Source organism: Cebidichthys violaceus, unplaced genomic scaffold (assembly GCF_023349555.1).
Source record: "Cebidichthys violaceus isolate CVI_PGR_0920_01 unplaced genomic scaffold, fCebVio1.0.p SCAF_47, whole genome shotgun sequence".
In the NCBI taxonomy this organism is placed as follows: Eukaryota; Metazoa; Chordata; class Actinopteri; order Perciformes; family Stichaeidae; genus Cebidichthys; species Cebidichthys violaceus.
In genome coordinates this window covers 2,074,529-2,094,872 of record NW_027176672.1, presented here as the reverse complement: position 1 = coordinate 2,094,872, position 20,344 = coordinate 2,074,529, and the positions used below count along the sequence as shown (strand labels likewise).

At 44.2% G+C, this 20,344-nt stretch overlaps 2 protein-coding genes across 3 annotated transcripts; one reads left to right on the top strand and one right to left on the bottom strand.

The window, feature by feature from the left end:
• Nucleotides 1–4,749: 4,749 nt before the first annotated feature.
• On the top strand, nucleotides 4,750–16,126 carry LOC137886959 (glutaminase liver isoform, mitochondrial-like). Of its 2 annotated transcripts, XM_068729691.1 has the most exons (18): nucleotides 4,750–5,057; nucleotides 6,496–6,583; nucleotides 8,019–8,140; nucleotides 9,814–9,943; nucleotides 10,020–10,099; nucleotides 10,232–10,395; nucleotides 10,763–10,821; nucleotides 12,311–12,343; nucleotides 12,424–12,482; nucleotides 12,577–12,643; nucleotides 12,736–12,786; nucleotides 13,061–13,237; nucleotides 13,346–13,477; nucleotides 13,577–13,669; nucleotides 14,108–14,169; nucleotides 14,649–14,725; nucleotides 14,833–14,896; nucleotides 14,994–16,126. In XM_068729691.1, exons 1-18 carry the CDS (start codon nucleotides 4,846–4,848, stop codon nucleotides 15,148–15,150), a joined length of 1,827 nt encoding a protein of 608 aa, XP_068585792.1. In that variant the 5' UTR covers nucleotides 4,750–4,845; the 3' UTR covers nucleotides 15,151–16,126. The 2 variants fall into 2 exon arrangements, with proteins under 2 accessions (XP_068585792.1, XP_068585793.1); XM_068729692.1 differs by lacking the exons at nucleotides 4,750–5,057; nucleotides 6,496–6,583; nucleotides 8,019–8,140; ... (1 more) ...; nucleotides 10,020–10,099; nucleotides 10,232–10,395 and having other exon boundaries at nucleotides 10,783–10,821; nucleotides 12,315–12,343.
• An 8-nt stretch (nucleotides 16,127–16,134) lies between these two features.
• spryd4 (SPRY domain containing 4) lies at nucleotides 16,135–18,496 on the bottom strand. Its single transcript, XM_068729717.1, has 2 exons — nucleotides 18,268–18,496; nucleotides 16,135–16,991 (listed from the first exon to the last, which is right to left on the bottom strand). The coding sequence occupies exons 1-2, from the start codon at nucleotides 18,398–18,400 to the stop codon at nucleotides 16,450–16,452; spliced, it is 675 nt and encodes a 224-aa protein (XP_068585818.1). The 5' UTR covers nucleotides 18,401–18,496; the 3' UTR covers nucleotides 16,135–16,449.
• Nucleotides 18,497–20,344: the final 1,848 nt, after the last annotated feature.

Below are 20,344 nucleotides of genomic sequence, written 5' to 3'. Positions count from 1 at the left end.
AATAATGTGTGGCGTTTAGACAACAGAGGCAGTATACTGCTGCCATTTTGCGTTAGGTTTGCTGTGTCCGGTCAAGTCATTGTTGCCGTGTCGCGTAAAAGAAAGACGGAGGTGCGGTTTCTGTTGGAAGCGGCTTTAACTCGGGGGATGAATGGGAGCCTATTCTATTACAGATGTTAACACGGGCTTTTACAGCTCCTAAAAAAAGAAAAGACTGAAATAGTAAAAATAGCCAAGAAACCAAAAACCACTCTGAAATATGAAAGAAAGTAAAAAGAGACCAGTTGATTATGCCTCGTCAGAGAAAACATGATAAATCTAGAGACGCTGAAGAATCTACTGCCTCCATTTATAGCATCCTACAAGTGCAGAGGACGTACGATCTAAAGGAGCACAGCTGAGAACTGCGGAGCAATCATTCAACATTCACCTTCCGCTGCTCTCTCCTAAAACCACGTTGCAGCAATGTCACCGAGAGCTGCTACAAGTTCAGCTCGACGTACAGCAGGGATACTGTGTTCCCTTCGGCCTCTACACATCCCTTTTGCTCTGCTTGCTCTGACTGTATTGCTGCCGTCTCCCCCGGCACACACACAATAGGCCTCTGTGTGCACGGCCCGCGGAATGCTGCGAGATGGCAGGGCAGTGGGATAGCTGCGTGGTGAGGATGGGGGTTGGTGGGCGAGGAAGGGTGTGGAGGCTGGGAGGATGAAGGAGGAGGGGGAAGAGATGGCAGTGACGGAAGGAGGGAAGGGTGGTGGTGGTGGTGGTGGTGGTGGGGGGGGGAGGCTGACCTTTCACAACTGTACGGGTGCACAGAGGCTCCAGGGGTCTAGAGGGTGTCTAGGTTTCGGCACGGTGACCGCAGCAGAACGGGAGGCTGAGGTCCTCTGTGTACACACAGAGTGGTGACGGGGGGGAGGGGGGGGGGGACGGTCCAGGCCCCCGAGGGTGGACAGCGTCCCACAATGTCTCCCGATCCTCATGAAAAAAGTGACTGTGTCTCGATGTTCTGGTTGTAATTAACCAAACGGGAATCGTCAGAGGACAGATAAGACGCCAGCAGCGCCCTCAAAGAGCCTTTTTTAACTGTAATTATGTCACTTTTGTCTCAAACAAAGGGAATAGAGGAAGCTTTGATGAGAAAAAAAAACAAAAGAAATAGAGAATACTTAAAAACGGTCATTTACAGGTAATTACCAATGCAACAAGGCTAAATAGCCCCGCCGGCGCCCCCGTGAGGCTGTAATGCTCATCGCACACCTGAAATGAAAACCGCTTGGGTTGCATTTGCTGCTCTTGTCTTATCGCTGGGGCAGAAGATGTTACGTTTGACCCGAGGGCAATGCCAGAGCAACGGCCAAAGATATTACCTAAATCAAAAATGAGTTCATCGTGTGGAGAATGGCCATTTTAGGGCGACTTAGACTCAGTTTTGTCAGCCTCAGCTTTACCTCGTCAGACTTGGCTCAACTTACAGATCGACCCCTAAAGGAAATATCTGGCTCTTCAGCTGCTAAATGCTCTCCACTATGTTCAGCATAGTTCGCTGAGCAGCTAGAGAACAGTGGGTTTTCACAGCTTTCCCCCTGAAAACAGATGCCTACTGCTGAGAGCGGTGAGAGTGAACCAAAACAGTACGTATGCTGTCCAGCCATATATATATATATATACACGTGTTGAAAATACTGATTATATATACGTATAGCTGCTTTTGGTCTATTGGAAAGTCGCTCATTAGGCTTAAAGGTATTCATCTATTCAGACAATGAAGTCTGCCAAAGTCCAAAGTCCAACACTTTGGACTGACTGATCGTCTGCATGGACAGAACAACTTTAAAAATGTTTAAATATAATTTAAAAGATCTCTGAAGTGGAAATCCAACATGATGGATGGATAGATAGATGGATAGATAGATGGATAGATGGATGGATAGATGGATGGATAGATGGATGGATGGATGGATGGATGGATAGATGGATGGATGGATGGATGGATAGATGGATAGATAGATAGATAGATAGATAGATAGATAGATAGATACCTCACACCATCTCTCTAGCTCTATCTTGTGTGTGTGTGTGTGTGTGTGTGTGTGTGTGTGTGTATGTATGTGTGTGTGTGTGTGTGTGTGTGTGTGTGTGTGTGTGTGTGTGTGAGGATCCTTGTAGAGAAGAGATTTGAACTCCTCTCTCTCTGGGTGTTCAGGGATAACGGCCCTAACCCTTTCATTTGAGAGACGCATCGATTTAATGCATTAAATCTCTACAAGCGTTTCTAATAAGGAGCTTATTTCACGACGCGCCGTTCATAATTCACGCTTCTCCTCAGTATCAAATGATCAGCGTACAGACATAGTCTTACACGGGTCTCTGGTCGCGGGTTTTAGTCTCGACAGAAACTGGAAATGGATTAAATGAAGGTGATTCAGGCACTTTCCCTCCGTGATAATAAAACATTCGGTCCACCGTGAGAGCTGTGTGGTAGTCTGAGATGTGTTGTGAGGCCCAGAGGGGCTTTTGGGTAATTTTGGAAAAATAAGCATCAATCCTATGAAGATGGCAGAGTAATTGGTGTAATGTGGATAAGTAATTGGTGTCCCGCTGCTTTGTTGCTTTAGAACTAATACGTATCTCTTACAGTGTTTATTATCGCACATTTTCAAGCATAAACTGTTTTAAATAGTTCATGAATAACGATTGATAGTCTACATCTTTTGGCCATCTCTTCTTAAGTTATTGGATGCTGTTAAACCAGTTATCTGTTTTATGATCCAAACGTAGATTTTTTTTTTTTTTATCTGAATCAGCAAAATGCTATTCCAAACACATTTCAGCAGTTTTAGGGTCCCCAAAAGACCCTAAAGCTGTCTGTCCAAAGTGGTCTCCAAACCAGGGCTTCACCCAGACCTCCAGATTACTGAGCCTGAATCAGAGCACCAGACCCGGTATGTTTCTTTTCCTGTGTGAGGTGGAAAGGGGGGAAGAGGTTAAGTTTGTGCAGGCTTGGTGAGTGCAGCGAGGGGGGCTTTCTCACACAAGATGGAGGATGAAGGGACAAAGGTGGCATTCATTGGCCCAGGAATGGAAAACATTTTTTTTTTTTTTTTAGTCTGAAAACAGAGAAGCTACAACCGGCGGAGGTATAGCGCAGAGAGGCCACGGGTTAGCATGCAGAGGTAAAGAGGAGACCACCAGAACCCAGCGAAGGCCTTGTTTATTCGGTAATAGAGATAATCCCCCGTCACCCTCTGGAGTCTGATTGGGGATGAATACTGATCGGTCTGCAAACATTAGAATAGGGTAGAATGTGAATGTTTAGCATGTGTGTGCTGCGAAACTGGAGATGGGCGTGGTGAGCTATCACCTGGATCCTCGATCTCCTGGTTGATTTAAATTGCCTTCATAATAATAAACCACCTTAAAAAGAGGAGGAGGAACAAATTACAAAAAAAAGATGTCGTAAAATACTTTATCTCAGTGAGCCTCTCACGCAGCAGCTGACATCAAAGACAGGAAGCCGGGGGCTCGATCTCAAGAGGTCACAAATTATACACTAGATGGTGTTTGAAGCACCAGGAGAACCTGCCAAAACAAGCGTATGGAGAGGAAGCATCTCAGACACGCGCCTGTGATGTGTCCTATCAGCAAAACAACAAGAGAGCCTGAGAACAGAGACTGAGCTGAGCGCAGTGTCCTGGAGTGAGTACGCCACCTAGAGGACAAGCATAGTAAAGTTTCAGGGCGTCAGTGTGGGAAACCCGCCATGGGGTGTCACCATTTAACAGCAGTAGAGATGATTCTCCAGTGTAAACTGGGGGTAGGCCTGAACCTGACTTATTGCCTATTTTACATGAGTTACTAGGCCAGACAACAACAAATGTTCATAACAGGTCATGTTTACATTAAATGACTAATAACTGATTAAATGTAACAGTAACTTTGATCATATTACATTGATTTCTGTTCTAAATGTCACATTGGAGCAGCGATAAAGATGATGTAACATGCATTCCTTTTAAGAGCTAATAGTAAAAGTAATTTGTATTATTATGATTATTATGATTATTATTACTGTCACATTGTTATTACCACCAGCATCATATTCAATATAATGACCACCATCATTGTAATTGTTAACTATAATAACAATAATGTAATTTTTGTAGTGGTGGTAGGAGTAGAAGTAGTTCTGCAACAGCAAAAAGCTTTGTAAAGCTACATAATTAACAGTAATAACATTTGCAGAAAGAATAAAATATATACAATTAACAGAAGTCAAGGCCTTGAATGGTCTTATTTCAGTGATAAGAGTTAAATAAACTAGTTTGCTGGTACACGTGCGCTCTTCCACGGCCAGTTTATGTTGAACGCTGCAATGTTTGGAGAGAATGAAGCTTGTTTGTGGATATATTTGAGCTCTTCCCAGCCTTTAAACCAAAGTTAAACTTAGTCTACGTTCACATTTGGGCCACAATTGTCACTACAGTAATTTATGAGGAAAAAAAGAAAAAAGGTGAGTACGCTATAATTAGAGACAAATCCAAGTAGGAATATAATTTAGGCTCCCCCTCCCCCCCTATTAATGAGCAGCTGCAGGAGAAAGTGGAACACCAGTTCGGCCAGTAGCTGCTGGTTATTGACCCCAACGTCTGAACCAACGTGCTGCGCGCGTGTCACAGACCCGCCCCCGAGCCACAGCCTGTACTTGTGCAGTTACTTCAGACAGCAGCTGTCAGTACAGCGTCGAGGACCGAGGGGGGCACAACTGGTCACAAATATCTCTCGATCGGCTAAATTAATCCATTCTGCACCATTAAAGATTAAGCCCTTTGGTTAGTCACCATGCACTGCCTGAAAAGTCTGAGGACAACTAACCCGGGAATCTTGCAGCTCTTTAAAAATGCAGGGATCGCTGCCAGAGTTGGAGCTGACAGCATTGTGTTGTCCCGGACGCAGCCACCTGTGTTTCTGCCTTGCTGGGCCGCAGCATCACCCCACACCCACAGAGCCTTCCACCACCAGAAGGACCCTGATGTGGACCAAGGACACCCCAAGTAGGTCACATTCGGCTGTCTGTAAACAACGAATACATCACCATTAATTAGCCCAAATATGCCCACGTGGTAGTCCTGACTGAGCTGTCCTGTGTACTTAGCGTTATTTGTCTCATTATAAACATTGCTATAGTAACTCCTACTACCATATCATTCATCATATATTGTGCAGTAAAGTCTTAAAATGTAGCCTAGAGCAGGTTACTCTGAAGTGCATATATGACATGTTAAAAATGAAGCTACAGTTAATAGCTAACACGGTTTTTGGTGAAAACGCGATTCTGATTGGTCAATTACGACATTCTACGGTTTGTTATTTCTTTTTGGTGATTCAAGATCCCTCCGCCAGGCAGATCACCCCTTTTTTGGCGTCGGTTTCATTTCGTGAGCAGAGAGACGGAACCAGCTAGCATGGTTCTTCCAACAAACGTTAAAAATTAAATATAAAAACACATACCAGCACATCTGAAGTTCACTAATCACCATGTTGGTTATATAATGGTTATATAATTCGCACACAAGTAAAGCTTAAAAAAAAAGGTTGTGGTTTTAAAGGGCAACCACAAGCTAATGACAAACGTTTGGCTTAACGTTAGCTTGTTAAATCCGCGCCCAGCCATAAAATAGTCCGGTATAAGCGCTGCCTGTAAAACACATTTTTACACTTAAGTTTTTGTAAAAGTTAACCAAACGAGATATAATGTGTTAATTTGGGAACTTTATGTGCTGGTAGCCTGTTTTTTTTTAATTGTTGGGCAAAGGAAGGCTAACTTTTCCCTTTGCTTACAGTCTTTATGCTAAGCTAACGTATTTTGACTCTCGCTGACATTACGTAACATTAGCTACTTGACTCACAGACAAGAGAGTGGTATCGTTTACTTTTTGGCAAGAAAGCAAACAATCATTCCCCCAACAAAAGTAACATTTTTAACAGGCATATTATTCACAGATTGTATGGTTAGCAATAGAGTTAAAAGTACACATAGGACTGGGGTAAGAGGCAGTTGGCTTGTGGGTGTTTCATTCTACTTTTCTATTGTATTTCAAATTCAATTTTCAGCTCTTGTTATAACAAGAAAATAATGTGTTATTAACATAAACATATAGGTGAATAATATTAAAGGTATTGTAAGATTTTAACCTATGTTTAAGGTATGCAAGACCCAAAGAGTAAAGGGGTCGGAGAAAACAAACACTGAAAGAAACCTTTTTTTGTGTGATGGTATTTTATATACATACAGTCATGGCATAGGGGCCACGGCGTCTCTCAAACACACACTTTATGTGAAGAACCAGGTCAATAGCTGGATGTTTGCCAGTATTTTCAGTACTGGTCGTGTTATTGGCATAAACTCGTTGTTTTGAATTGACACATTGGAGCCCGTCCAAATTCAAAGATCACAACATACATAATCGTGTTTGTCGTGTCTCTTGACAGAAGTAGGTTGATGTCCAGTATGGAGGACTTGCTTTTCTACACCATCACTGAAGGCAAGGAGCTGATCCCCCTGTCCCAGTTCATCTCCGTGAGTCAACAGCACACTCACATTTCCTCTGTCACGCCATGACTTTCCATGAAATATGTGGACAAACACTCTGCCCTACAGCGGTATTGCGTTTCAGAAAAGCACCCATGACTGTCGTTAAATAATCCTTGGCGAGTGATATAGGAGCCCACAACTTGAACCCAGGACGTCTCCAGCTGAATGCAGGGTCAAGTTTAAAAGGTGTTTAGGAACTTTCTCACGTAACGGGACTAAATATAGTAGGCGTGACACTGACGTAATCACCACCAGAGAACAATGATGACAGTCTCATTAGATTAGGCACTTTTAAACATTTAAGCAGCAGAACCTAAGGACTAAGGCACATATCTCCCTATACATGGACCCACACACACACACACACACACACACACACACACACACACACACACTACTGAAGAGATGTCAAGCTTCTGTGAACTCCTGCCATAGACTCTGTGGTAACTAACCCGTTATTGCAAATCAACAGAGCCTCATTTAGCTTCACGCGGTGCGACCTTTTAGACACATAAAAAAAAAAAAAAAAAAAGCAGACGTGGACATTTGGTAACCTATAGGTGTCTATGGCAACCTCCATCATTTTTAAACGGGAGGGCATGCGTTCAGGAGAAGAGACGCGTGTGTCGACACACGTGGCTCCGTGTGGTGCCACGGGTGACCGGGTGTGTTTGAAGAGGTGACTGGGTTAGGACATGAATGGTTGAAGTGTCGGTAGATAACTGCAGAAAATATTCATAACAAATCACTGAGACTCATAGTCAGCCTACAAGAATGTTTCTGGATTTTAAAAAAAAGAAAGAAAGAATTGTTTTTTTTAAGCCAGATTTACATTTACAAATGTAAGTGACGATAACCTAAACACAAAGCCTCCTCGCACATTCAGCCGAACGATGAATCTCTAAAATAAGTGCACAAACTACGAGGGCAGCCCCCATCTTCTTTTTTTTTTTTGTCCTTCTCTGAAGTTCAGAACCACTTCGGGACGTTCAACAAAAGCAACAGCAAAAGCTTGCGAGCCATGTGCTTGTGAGTCCGTTCCTGTTATCGGATGACTCCGGGAGCCGCTCCGGTCGTCAGTTCGGTACTCATGGTGTCCCAGAAATAGATGCACGTGGTTCATACAGTGACTGTCGGCTTGACTTGTGACTTACCAGAGGTATTCCAGCCATCTGGTGTACGCCTGTATTTCCTCCTTATTCCCACGTGGGACGCCCCAGAGCCCGTGAAGGCCCCCCTAACAATATCCATCTACACATGCTCCGTGTCCGGCTAATTGACATGACATCAACACTGCTGTGCGTGACCCCCAAAGTGTTTGATACAGTTTGTCATCTACAAATCCCCTTCTTTCTTCTTCTTTGTGTGTTCATTTGCTCCAAAAAAAAAAACCACCACCTCGTCCACACCTCTTCTCCAGGCTTTGAGAAAAACGGGCCTGTTGACGTCCGACCCACGGCTACGCGACTGCGTCCGTCAGATGCGGCAATCCTCACGTGACTCCGTCGGGCCGGTCATGATGGACAAGAAGCTGTTCAGAAGGTGAGAAAAGCGTTTATTTATGGAGACATAGTAATGCGCAGAAGTTATTCAAAAGGGGGGGGGGGGGGAGTATTCAACCTTTACCTACACGTGAGACGCAGACAGAACACCCTTGTTTAGAACACACACTCTAATGTCGTTTCTTCTTGCACGATCAAAACATTAATTGGACGGCGACGCGCGCGGTTAGTTAGGGTCTTTCGTACTTTTTTTAACGGTTGAGTAAAGGAGTAACAGGAGGAGTAGTCCGTGGCCAGCGATATTTGAGTCCAGGAGATTGACAGAGACATGCGTTTTATGGCTAACAGCTGCTACTCACCAAATTTACATTGCACACGTGGCAGCCGAGGCGGTGGAGGGTGCAACAAGACAGAGGGGGGGACGCTGGGACCGTTGATTAAAGGGCATCATTCTGGTTGAGCTCCAGAATGTTGCACTACAGTGGGAGACTCAAAGGATCCGTAAGCGCCATGCAAACGGCATCGTTTTTTCGCTGTGATGCAGTCGGGCTCCTCCTTTGGCCTGGAAGTCTGCTCGTCTTCGTCAAACCCTAATTGGCCGTGTCCATCTGTCTTTGCTCGTTTTCTGTGATTTGTGAGGTTATCCTTTCCTTAAAGAACACTTAAGAGCTCACTACGCTTCTAGAAATAGAGAGAGCTGTCTTTTTCTTTTTTTTTTCTTTCCCCGAAAGTGACCCATATGAATAATGCAAGCTCTCTCTGCTCTCTCCTCCTCCCGGTGTCCCAAAACCTCATGCTAGCATCGCCTTCGGATCAGCGAGGGCTCCGGGCCGGATATTTCAGTCCAGACCAGCTGTGACCAGAGCAGCACATAACTTTCCTTGAGAGCTTACAGCATTTGCTGACAAATTATGGCGATGAAAATCTATAATAACTATTACGATCTGCTGACACAGGCAGGTGTGTGTTTGTCTACTCTTTTAATCGGGTATTTATTGGTCTGGAGCAGGTGATTTGGAATTCAGTGCGACGGGGCGAAAGCCCAGCGAGGAGTCGAGCATTTCAATTAGATGGAAATTGATCGGAGGTTCTGTTGCATATAAAGCATTTCTCAGAGGGAACCAGTCGCGGTGATTGAGGCCATGTTTGTTTGAGACAAAGACGCGAAAGCTTTTTGACTTGGACTGAATTCAAGCGAAGAAAAAAAGCCGTATAGCTATAACTCGTTGGGAACTAGTTAACATAACTGTTGGCTTAGGTACAGCGGTTAAACTAGCCATGCTAGCCTGTTGCTATCTTTGTTAGAGAGCTTAACTTACTCCTATGAAAGTGTTGAAATTACCTGTGGAGGTTCCTGGACATGCAGATAGTTTTGTTTTCACCTGCAGAGGTCTGAGATTCGTCTGCCTCCGCTCCGATGCAACGGAGGGTGAATCAAATTTTATTTGAGAGTCTCATAAATTACATTTATGTTGATTGCTACTCCGGATAATAAACAAGACGCACCGTCGTTGCAGTTGTTATGGGATCTATAGTTTAATTTAAAACCGTACGACAGGGCGAAGACATTGAAAAACATTTTTTAATGATTTATTTTTTTAACAACGCGAGCACCAAAAACTAAAATCGTACACCTGAAACTAAAATGACCTGCGTGGTTGTTTACCACTATGGGCTGAGCGAGATGTCCGATTATCACGCGTCCTGCTGCAGGTGTGCCGGCAACAACATCATGCTGCTGACTAAGGCCTTCAGAAAGAAGTTCATCATTCCGAACTTCGAAGAGATGACCCAGCAGATCGACAGGATGTACGACAACGCGCAGCAGCAGGAGGCGGGACAAGTGAGTAAGAAACTAACACAGACGGACCGGTTGGTTGTCTGCTCGCTCATTAATGTAACAACGTGTCTTCATGCAGGTAGCTAACTACATTCCTCAGCTGGCTAAGTTCAGCCCCGATCTGTGGGGAGTATCTCTGTGCACAATCGATGGACAGAGGTACGCTTCCACCTTCACTCGAATGAATGTCTCCATTCTGTGAACGTCCACCGTGTGTATCCCCTCCCTCACTCACACTCCTCCATTTCTGTTTGTCGGCATGCTTCTCCATTACATCCTCATGTAACGCAGACACTCTGTGGGTGACACCAAGGTTCCCTTCTGTCTGCAGTCGTGCGTGAAGCCTCTGGAGTACGCCGTCGCCGTGCACGAGTTCGGCACGGAGCACGTTCACCGCTACGTGGGCAAAGAGCCCAGTGGATTCAAGTTCAACAAACTGTCACTAAATGACGAAGGTGAGGCATCGAGACTCCGGTTACCGCTCCAATTATATCCCCTCTGCACAGAAACAAGCACTGACGATCAGAATCAGCGTACATGTGATTAATCCTAGCTTTGTAAAAAAATATAAATACAGTTTCTTTGTTGGAAGAGCAAATTTCAAGCTCTCATTTTATTGGAAAAAAAGTTTATCATCTCACCTTTGTAGCCATTCGCTGTTACATTCTCCCCTCTGAAGCAGATACATTGTGCTTGTCTTCAGCTTCTTAGCTGATGTTATTAAGTTGCTCTGTTGAAATATTGCCTCCAATATCAGCAGTTTATTGCTCTTGCGGTTTTCGGAGGCGAGTGAGTGATAACATGCTCTCGTTTCTCGTGCAGATAAACCACACAACCCGATGGTGAATGCCGGAGCCATCGTCATCAGCTCTTTAATTAAGGTGAAACGGAAAAGGCTCGTCAGCAGCGAATACATTGATGTGATAGTAGATGCAGGAGGGGGTTTTTTTTTCTTCCCTTTTTTAGACTCACAACAACACAGTTGGATGTCATTAATGAGGATGTCGGGGTAAAAAAACCCCAAAAAACAAAAGAGTGGAATCTCAGGCAGTGTGCGTTCATGCCCACGGCTCTCTGCTTTTAAACCCCGACCTTATGTTATTCCCCTTCAATTATTGCTGCGCAGCGTAGCGCTCCGCTGCAGCCCCTCGCTGCGCGTAAACACAGTTCAAAAAGGACAATCATGTCAGGCCTTAAAAAGTAATGATGGAAAAACAAGAAACTAAACAGGATCATCCGACATGTTTCTGTGTTCCACCGGTGAAGGAGGTCAGTAAGCGATGCTCTCACGTGGCTCTTAGCTACATCCTCAGTAGAGGCAGTAAGTACCCATTTCACCCAATTTGCAAAATGAAAGCCGACACGAGATCACTTCCTCTGTTTGCGAACTGTGTGACAGCGGTGCTCAAAAATCATCGCTTTTTTTTGGTGCTGTGAAAGGTTCTGGTTCTGAGAATAGCATCGTACGCGTTTTCGGGTTTTTCGAGGCCCAAACGAAGCTTTGGAGAAGTCACAGAGTTTATTAAAAGCTGAAGCAATCGGTGACGTCGTACTCTATCTAATCGTTCTATTGGCCGGTAACTTGGCGTCCATCGCGGCTGGACTATGGTCATCACTCATCTGACTGACCAGTCTGACATATTTGTGAACTTTGGCCTTGTTGTAAGTGGCTTTTTAGCCATATATGGTTGTGTGTTTTTCCTCTGTGGAGTTTTCCTGAAGTTTCCTCACTGTCTGAAGAGAAACTCTGGACTTTTTTTTATTTTTTTTTTTATCATATGTGGGTCAGGTTCAGGAAGGGACACTGTGTGTGTGTGTGTGTGTGTGTGTGTGTGTGTGTGTGTGTGTGTGTGTGTGTGGGCAGTGTGTGCTTCTGGCCAATTGCAGCCCTCAGAACAGAAGGTGTGTTAACCCCCCCCCCCCCCCCCCCCCTCGCTTGTGTTTGTGTGTGTGTGTATGTAGAGGGGTACTGAGGAGGTTACACACTTAAAAGCTTGATAATTTACGCACAGGACAGAGAAACTACAAAGCTGATAAAAAGCCGTTATTGACTTTCTGCAATATTCATACCTCAGTGGGAGCAGCTGTTTCCTACACAAGTTGAACAGACACAAGTGTGTATGTTTTGTTGAATAACTAGTTGTCAGGGCACCAGAGAGCAACCACCTGGAAAGAAGGGAATCAACTCCTGTATTGGGCCTGATGTTTAGCCTGAGGTCACCCTCTCAACTCGCAGTAATATTTGATATCATCATTAACATTTATAGGTGGAGTCATTAAATAGGGATGGGACTAGGGTCCCTATTCTCCAGCTTTACAACTTGGTTATAATCCCCTTCTGTTTCTTTCTCCCCCCCTCTCTGTTGACAGCCAGACTCAAATAAGGCAGAGAGGTTCGACTACGTGAGTAAATGCTTTCCATTTTTTCACGCATTTCGTTTGGTCGTCCTGCTCCACCGTTTGTAAATGTGATGTGATTGCAGGTGATGGAGTACTTGAACAGGCTGTCTGGTACAGAATTTGTGGGCTTTAGCAATGCAACGTGAGTATTCTGTGTGTGTGCTGGAAGAAAGGCAACCGTATCGTCCCGCGTCCTGTGAAATGCAACTTTCTAAATTCCCGTTGTCTTCTTGCAGCTTCCAGTCGGAGAGGGACACGGGTGACAGGAACTATGCAATCGGTTATTACCTCAAAGAGAAAAAAGTGAGTGTTTTATGTTTTATGTTCATTGCTCAGGTTTTTATTGACAGTGAATATCCTGATTATGTGCTGACTCTTGATTCTAATCCTTGTAGTGCTTTCCTGACAATGCCGATATGACAGCAGCCCTCGACTTCTACTTTCAGGTAAAACTTTGTCTTTGACATCGTAGTACTAGCACAGATTCAAAGAAAGGTTTGTCTGTTCTCTTTCATGTCGAGAGTGAGAAACCAGCAACCTCACAGTCACAATGACTCCAGCAACAAAACAGAAACCCACAACTTCATTTTCCAGGCTCGCTGTTTCCCCCCCCCCCCGCTTCCAGTCCTTATGCTAAGCTAAGCTAACCAGCCAACTGTCGGCAATAAAGCAAACAAGTGTATTTCCCAGAAGTCAGCGTTCCTTTTGATGTTTTTCCAGTTGTGCTCCATCGAGGTGACCTGTGAGTCAGGAAGTGTCATGGCTGCCACGCTGGCCAACGGGGGTATTTGTCCGATCACGGGCGAGCGCGTGCTGAGCTCTGAGGCCGTTCGCAACACCCTGAGCCTCATGCATTCCTGCGGCATGTACGACTTCTCGGGACAGTTCGCCTTCCACGTGAGTCCCCTTGGATTTAAGAAAGGATCTTTTGAAAGCTCCGTCGCTCCGGATCCGAAACATTGAATCCAGGTTGAGACTTTTTTGTTTTTCGCTCCTCTTGTTCAGGTGGGCTTGCCTGCTAAATCGGGCGTTTCGGGTGCTGTTCTGCTGGTTGTCCCCAACGTCATGGGCATGATGTGCTGGTCTCCACCTCTAGATCGACTTGGAAACAGCGTTCGTGGCATTCACTTCTGTCAGGTATCGCAGTCGACGTCACCGTTTTATTGATTTGTCTGCATCTTAAAATGTGTCCGCACGCTTCTAATGTTACACTTTGATCAACTTTTGATTCTCTAGGAGCTGTTGTCTCATTTCAACTTCCACAATTACGACAACCTGAGACACTTCACCAAGAAGCACGACCCCAGGAGAAGATCAGATGAAGAACCCGTGAGTTCTGTGTAACAAGCGTGGAGACTGAAACGTTCTGGAACATTGACTGCGTGGAGCAAACCAATCACACACTCCACTGATGACGTGTTTGAATCTGCGACTTGTTTAGCGTTTGCATATTCGCCGATGCTTTCCCTCGTCTCGCACACTTGTTGAATATTTAATGCATTACAAGAACATTGGCACCGGACAAAAACAGCTCCTCGCCTGCCATGATCCTGAAACAGTTAAGAGGTGCAAGAGAACAACGTTTGTGATTGTAGTGAATGTGTGAATATTGAAAATCGCTAAGCAGGTTATCCCAGGAATCTACTGGGAACTATAGTGTGAAAATGGCTATAGGGTGATTTAGGAATAATGCAGAATAATTTTTATACAAAGAGTTTAAGAAACAGTCGACTATTATGCAGTCATGTTTGCCTTTTGATCCATTAGAACAAGTCGGTGGTAAACCTGATGTTTGCAGCCTATAGTGGTGACCTCTCTGCTCTGAGGAGGTAAGTCACATCAGAAACGCTGCCTTTCATTTCTCACCACAAAGAGGAGTATATATATATATATAATAATATATATAATAATATATATGATAATATCATCCGTCTGTTAATTATGAAGCTGGAGCCAGGAGCAACTGGAGCAATGTCCGCGAACAACTAAATCTATTATATTTGTTTGTGTGATCTGATGTTTAATAAAGCAAACAAGTTATTACATGTTAATTATTGACATTTACAGGCGTTGGTAGGCGGATATTGTTAACCTCAGACGGAGCCGATGCGAGCTGTTTTCCCTCCGCTTCCTGTCTTAATGCTAAGCTAACCGTCTCCCGGCTCTAGCTTCATATTTACCATACAGACAAGAGAGCGGGAAGTCTTTGCAAAAAAGCGTATTCCCCAGAATGTTCTTCTCGACTGCTTTCGGACAGTTTGCCATCACTCTAGTGAACCTTTCCACGCGTCCTCTGCTGCCCCTCCAGGTTTGCCCTTTCGGCTGTGAACATGGAGCAGAGGGACTATGACTCTCGCACGGCGCTCCACGTTGCTGCCGCAGAAGGTGACGCCTCATTATGAGTTCATTCATCTCTACGTTCAACGATCTCTCGCTGCGATCGTCAAACGAGAATAAATGAAAATATGGAGTCGCTCATGTTTGTCTTTCAGGTCACGGGGAAGCCGTCATCTTCCTCACTGAAGTATGTAAAGTGAATCCCAACCTGAAAGACAGGTAGGCATTTTAAATCTAAAACGTATTCTTTGATTAAAAGACGGTCGATAAATATGCCCATTTCCATATGACACGTTTACATTGTGTTTTCTGTCAGATGGGGGAACACGCCTCTAGATGATGCCATGCAGTTTGGCCACGACGGTGTGGTCTCAGTGCTGCAGGAGTACCAGCGTGAATACACCGACGGCAGCGCAGCTTGTGCCACGGAGGAGCAGAAGACCCCGCTGGACACCTTGAAGAGCATCGTCTAACCCACAGGGGGAGCAGGAGGGTTCGTAATGGAAATGAATCTATTTTATTACCAAGAGGACTAAAAGGACACGGGACGATCGAGAGACCTGACAAATGATTTTGTTTATTTTTGATATGGTAATAGATGTTATATAATATATTTAGACGGTTGAAAAAGCTATTCAGTGCGGGATTTAAGTCCCCTCTTTGATGTATTCCTGCAGACTGGAGAAATTATTCAACGGTGTAAAGTATCAACAAAGCACTAATCAGGCAATCTGTTGTTTTATGTGGAGAAAAGATTACATTAATTTGAGCCGTGATTGGCTTTTGTTGCAATATTAATGAGCAGTTTTTGTGTGCTCAGTTTATGACATAAAAATGCCATAAAACGTGATGTAAATATCTAGTATATTGAGCCTACTTATTGCTAAAATATGGAAATATATTTTGCTTAATCAATACTTCATTTAATCAGGGGATTTTATGCCCCCCCCCGCCGTGTAAATATTCCCAAAGCTGCTTCATTAATTAATCTAACTCAACAGGAGGCGATTCAGCAGCACTTGTGACTTTAACACCAGTTTATTCACTGCACATACCTCGTGTTGATGCGGCCGTTTTCTTTTTATCGGTCACTCGTTTATCACAAGAGACATCTGTCCGTCTCCGGCGCTGGGAACCGAGCACATCTGGGTTATTCTAAACGCTAAATATACAATAAAATGTATGCAAATGAAGGATGGAAACTAGACGCGCAGATGTGTTTGAAGTGATACTTTCTGAAATGAATGCTTTTGAATTGTTTGTATGCAGTGCTGAGAAACTCAAAGACACAAGTCAACTCAGTCATGTGATGATAAATGTAATATTCTTCCATCTCAAACACATTTTATGAATATGAATTTAACTCCGTGAAATGATTCCTAAACTGTACTCTAGTCTGTCACTGTAAATATGTATCATTCTGGTGTAAATAAAAGAAACATAAGAGCAGTTTCAGTGAAGTTATTTTATTAAACAATATACAGTATGAGCATGAGACTGAAAAAAGCTTTGTAACTGTAACACCAGAACAAACTTCAGTTTAATCTTCCTCTCAATAATAACATCCTTTTTCATGTCAGCTGGTCTGAGGTAATACATGAGGTACACACAAATCCAAATTCTGTGATGTGATCGCATGAGGCTGGATGACATCCACAAAGTATGAACTTGCATTAAGAGTCATAATTATGACTCCAACATAGATATTGCATTTCTTATCAGCACCGTTGTGACAAAAGCTCAACATCAGGACCATCACAGTTCATCCTGCTTCACTTTGGGCCTTCGGGCTCCTGCAGACCAGAGTGCGTGAGCAGCTCCCCGTCCCAAAGTCCAAATGCGGGGTAGAGGGTAGTCTTGAACTGGGCCCTGATGCTGTGAATGCTCGTGTGTTTTTCGACGTCCATCAGCTCCAGAAGGCCCGCTTCGTAGTCGAGCAGGATGCCTATGCGTTCTGGCTTGCCCACCAGCGCCACGGGGACCATCTTGTTGCTGGTCATAGCAAACCACTTGCGCTGGGCGTAGCCAAACACCCAGGAGGAGGTGTTGGTGCCCACGCAGTCCTCTCTGGACATCAGCGCCTCGGCCACACCCAGGCGAAACTCTTGAGACTTTTTCACCGTCACCTCCCAGTAGTGGCGCCCGCCGCTGATCTTCTCATCGCCGAACACGACGGCCCAGTCTCGGAAGCGCTCCGGGTTGTTTGGCACGTGGGTGGGGTCCAGACCCAGCATGCGGTAGATGACGGCAGTGTTTTTCTTGAAGAGGTCCAGACTGCTGTGAGCCGTCCGCTCATCGAGCCTGAACTGAAGATCTGCAGAGAGTAAGAGTTTGACATTTAATGGAAGCCTCATTGATCGTGTCATTAGCATCTAAATCTGGCTCTGTGCTTGTGATTTTCTGTGTTTAGAAGAATTATGTGAATATTTGGGGTATGACTTGCAACAAAGGTGACCAGTTGCAATCGAACTGGCGGCGTTAAGGTTATGTGGACTAGGCTGTAAGGTCCCCCATAAAAATCATGTAAACCAATGGATCCCAATCTGGGCGGAAAACAGTTTGATAAGCCTCTTTGACATTGACTTCACTTACTTAACTCATTTTTCTCTTATAGAGAGAAACCATATTTGCTATAAAAACAAGCAATACGTATTTTCCAACAAAGCATTTCGGGTAATTTTATATTTCTTTGCTTGTTAGCACAATGCTAATTATCGTTTCGATTCGATAACGCTCGACTGTGGGGAAATCAACAACTGCGCATGCCCAAAGACGATTGTCTGTTTCCCCTTCTGCAATTTGATTGGCTATTTAACCGAGCACTCCTGACGTCATTAGCGAGGTGGACTAGCGTTTGACGTTAACTAGCACAAATTTAAAATGTCTGCCGTTTGAAGATTATAGGCCCCGACATCCTATCTCAGTGCCCACCTGCCACGGGATACGTTATAAACCAAGTCACAGGTAAAAAAATATATTATTAATAATAAATGCTTACATAAAGCTAGTTTACTGAACGTTACCCAAAATTGATAGGCTCGACAGCCGTAGACAGACGAGGAATTAGGCAGTAGAAAAAGCTAATTGAGGAGAACATGTGCCTAACTAATCGGATTATCACCCAATTAGACTGTAGGAAATGTGTATAATTGTGGAATTTTTCTGATTTTGCTTCTGTCCAAAGTGGTCGTTGCACCATCATTTTTGGCCACTTAAAAACGCCACCGTAAACTACTCAACTAAGTAACTTAGTCTAAGTCTTGTTCAAGTTAGCGAAGACAAAGTTATGAGTCTGTTTAAAACAAATTGACTGTATTCACCAGAGGAAACTTGCTCAACGTTTCCTCGACTTCCCCAACTTTTCGTTTGCTTATGTTTTTTTGCCAAGAAGACGTGTTAACGGTTACTTTTTTACAACCCATTTATCGAGCTCGTCGTTGTGGCGGGAAGGACCAGTTATAACAGGGAACGGTCCAGAACAACAATTAGTCATTTGCTGTGCTTTCGCCTGCTGGGACACTGACCTCTGAGCTTGCAGCTCAGAAGCTAACAAACTATTATTTCGTACTTTTACAAAAACATTCACTCACTGTTCCCCGTCGAGGTGGACGTGTAGCATCTCCACGCCGGCAGACTGACAGCCCGCCTGCGTGTGATTGACAGGGCGGTGACAGTTCGTCCTGCCAGTCGACATAGGCGTGCTGCTTTTACGGGTACCGCCATGTTTTTCAGTGTGCTGCTCCTGCTGCTTGCAGCTGCGGCTCATAAAGTGTTCTTCTTCTTCTGGCTCTTAAAATGTAGCAGCAGCAGCAGCGCGCTCTGTCGCCCCCTTCAGGCCTGGAGAGGAACACCACAGACCCGTCACACACAATAATGAGCCACATCAGCACCAAGGACAGCACGAAGGAAGGCTCAACGTCTGCAACCGTTTCACTTCTCAGTAAGTAAACCTCTGAAACCCCAACTGACCCTGACTTTATTCGACTGAATTATGGGGAAAAATGTGAATCAAATGAGATTCACAAGACATCTATAATTTGATGGAAAGATGCAGCCTTAAAAACAAATACAGGGAATCTTTGATATTTCACTCAGTAGTAACATTAGAGCTGTACGGTGTTCGTCTGCCGTTTATTTATTTTCTTGACAATAAAGTGACACATTCTCACAAACGGAGTCTCAATATGATATTTCTCAACATACTATAAGGGTCTAAAGTGCTTCCAGGTTTGCTGAAAACCGCCACATTCCCAGAAGAAGTCTGACCTTATTATTTACATTTTTTTTAAAGTGTATGTTTGGCATTTGGCTGTAAACAAAGAGCAGTGGGGATCCATACTAAGTGCGAGCTTCAAACGTGGGTAAAGACCAGCTGTTGAATACTTAAACTTTAAACTCCTATTTGGATTCGATGACAAAAAGTATCTTTTGGCTTCTGCAGTATTATTACAACAGTTTGTTACTCCACAGCCGTGGTTGAGGATGTGGAGGACTTGGTCACGGTCACGACTCATAAACCCGTTCACCTCTGGTTTGCTTAAGCTTCATTCACATTTTGAATTGATTACACATCTCTGCATGATAGTTGTAGCTTGTACTGGATTCGTAGATAACTGCTCCAGGGCACAGTCGCAAAGGTAGTAGGACCTTTTAACGTCAAAGATAAGAATCTTTTATTTCATACAGACGCATTTTAAGGCGGACGATGCATCTTTCATGACGTGTAATAAATATTTTGTTATATTAACAAAGCTTGATTCAGCCGTGTTGCGCAGTCAGATCCATTTTTCACGCCGGTATCCAGCCGGGGACTAAATGTCATTGTTTATTCATGGTCCAATCTAAAAATGATTTTCCTTTTTGTGGTGCCTGATGACGGCTTTGTGTTGGAGAGCAGCTGTTCAGATACTCTCGCCTCTTTACAGTTCTGCTAGACGTGGAGGTTTTGGGCGGAACCTTCCCCGTGCAAATTTCTTTCTCTCTTTCAAGTCTGAATTTAAATAATTCAGAATGTAAGATACACCAATTACACAACACACACGTTGACATAACAACATTCGTATTCCACATGGTACACTATTGGGAAAGACACTAAATTGATCTGTCATTTATGTCTATAATTTAACGGTCTATCTTTGTGTTTGTCTAAATACTGGATTATATGTTGGGTCTGTGAGTGTGTTGAATTCTTGGGGTATTTGAGTTTTATTTCATCTCTTTCTACTTTTATTGGCTGCAGGGAAGCGTTGCTCTGCCTCCATCTCTCACTGTTGGCATACGTTGACACAGTCTGTTTACTCCGAGTTGCCAGATTTGTCCGGGTCCGCCAGCCTCAGTGGCCGTTTTTATAGCGGTCACTCCGGCTCGATGTGGTTTAAAGGGACACGGCACCAATTTTACACTCAAAGTTCAGTCTAATTGTCCTGACAGGAGCAGCCTGTTGAACCACCAACGTCTCCTCACTCTCCCACAATGGAACTTCGAGTGCACGCTTCATTTCTTCTTCTTCAGAAAGACAGCTGAACGAAATACTGAAGAACAAGAGGCCGGTGGCCTGATGCCCTTTTTGCTGAAAGCCGTTATGAGCTTGCCTCATATAAAGTCAGGATATTTGGGGCCTCTGCAGCTTCCATTTTGCCCTTTCTCCCTTTTTAATCCATCTCTCAT

Coding starts and splice junctions, on each gene's coding strand:
- spryd4 (XM_068729717.1), bottom strand. CDS start 18,400: ATGGCGGTACCCGTAAAAGCAGCACGCCTATGTCGACTGGCAGGACGA. Junction 16,992..18,267: donor GTCCACCTCGACGGGGAACA/GTGAGTGAATGT, acceptor TACTCTCTGCAG/ATCTTCAGTTCAGGCTCGAT.
- LOC137886959 (XM_068729691.1), top strand. CDS start 4,846: ATGCACTGCCTGAAAAGTCTGAGGACAACTAACCCGGGAATCTTGCAG. Junction 12,644..12,735: donor ATTACCTCAAAGAGAAAAAA/GTGAGTGTTTTA, acceptor TAATCCTTGTAG/TGCTTTCCTGACAATGCCGA. Junction 13,238..13,345: donor CGGGACAGTTCGCCTTCCAC/GTGAGTCCCCTT, acceptor CCTCTTGTTCAG/GTGGGCTTGCCTGCTAAATC.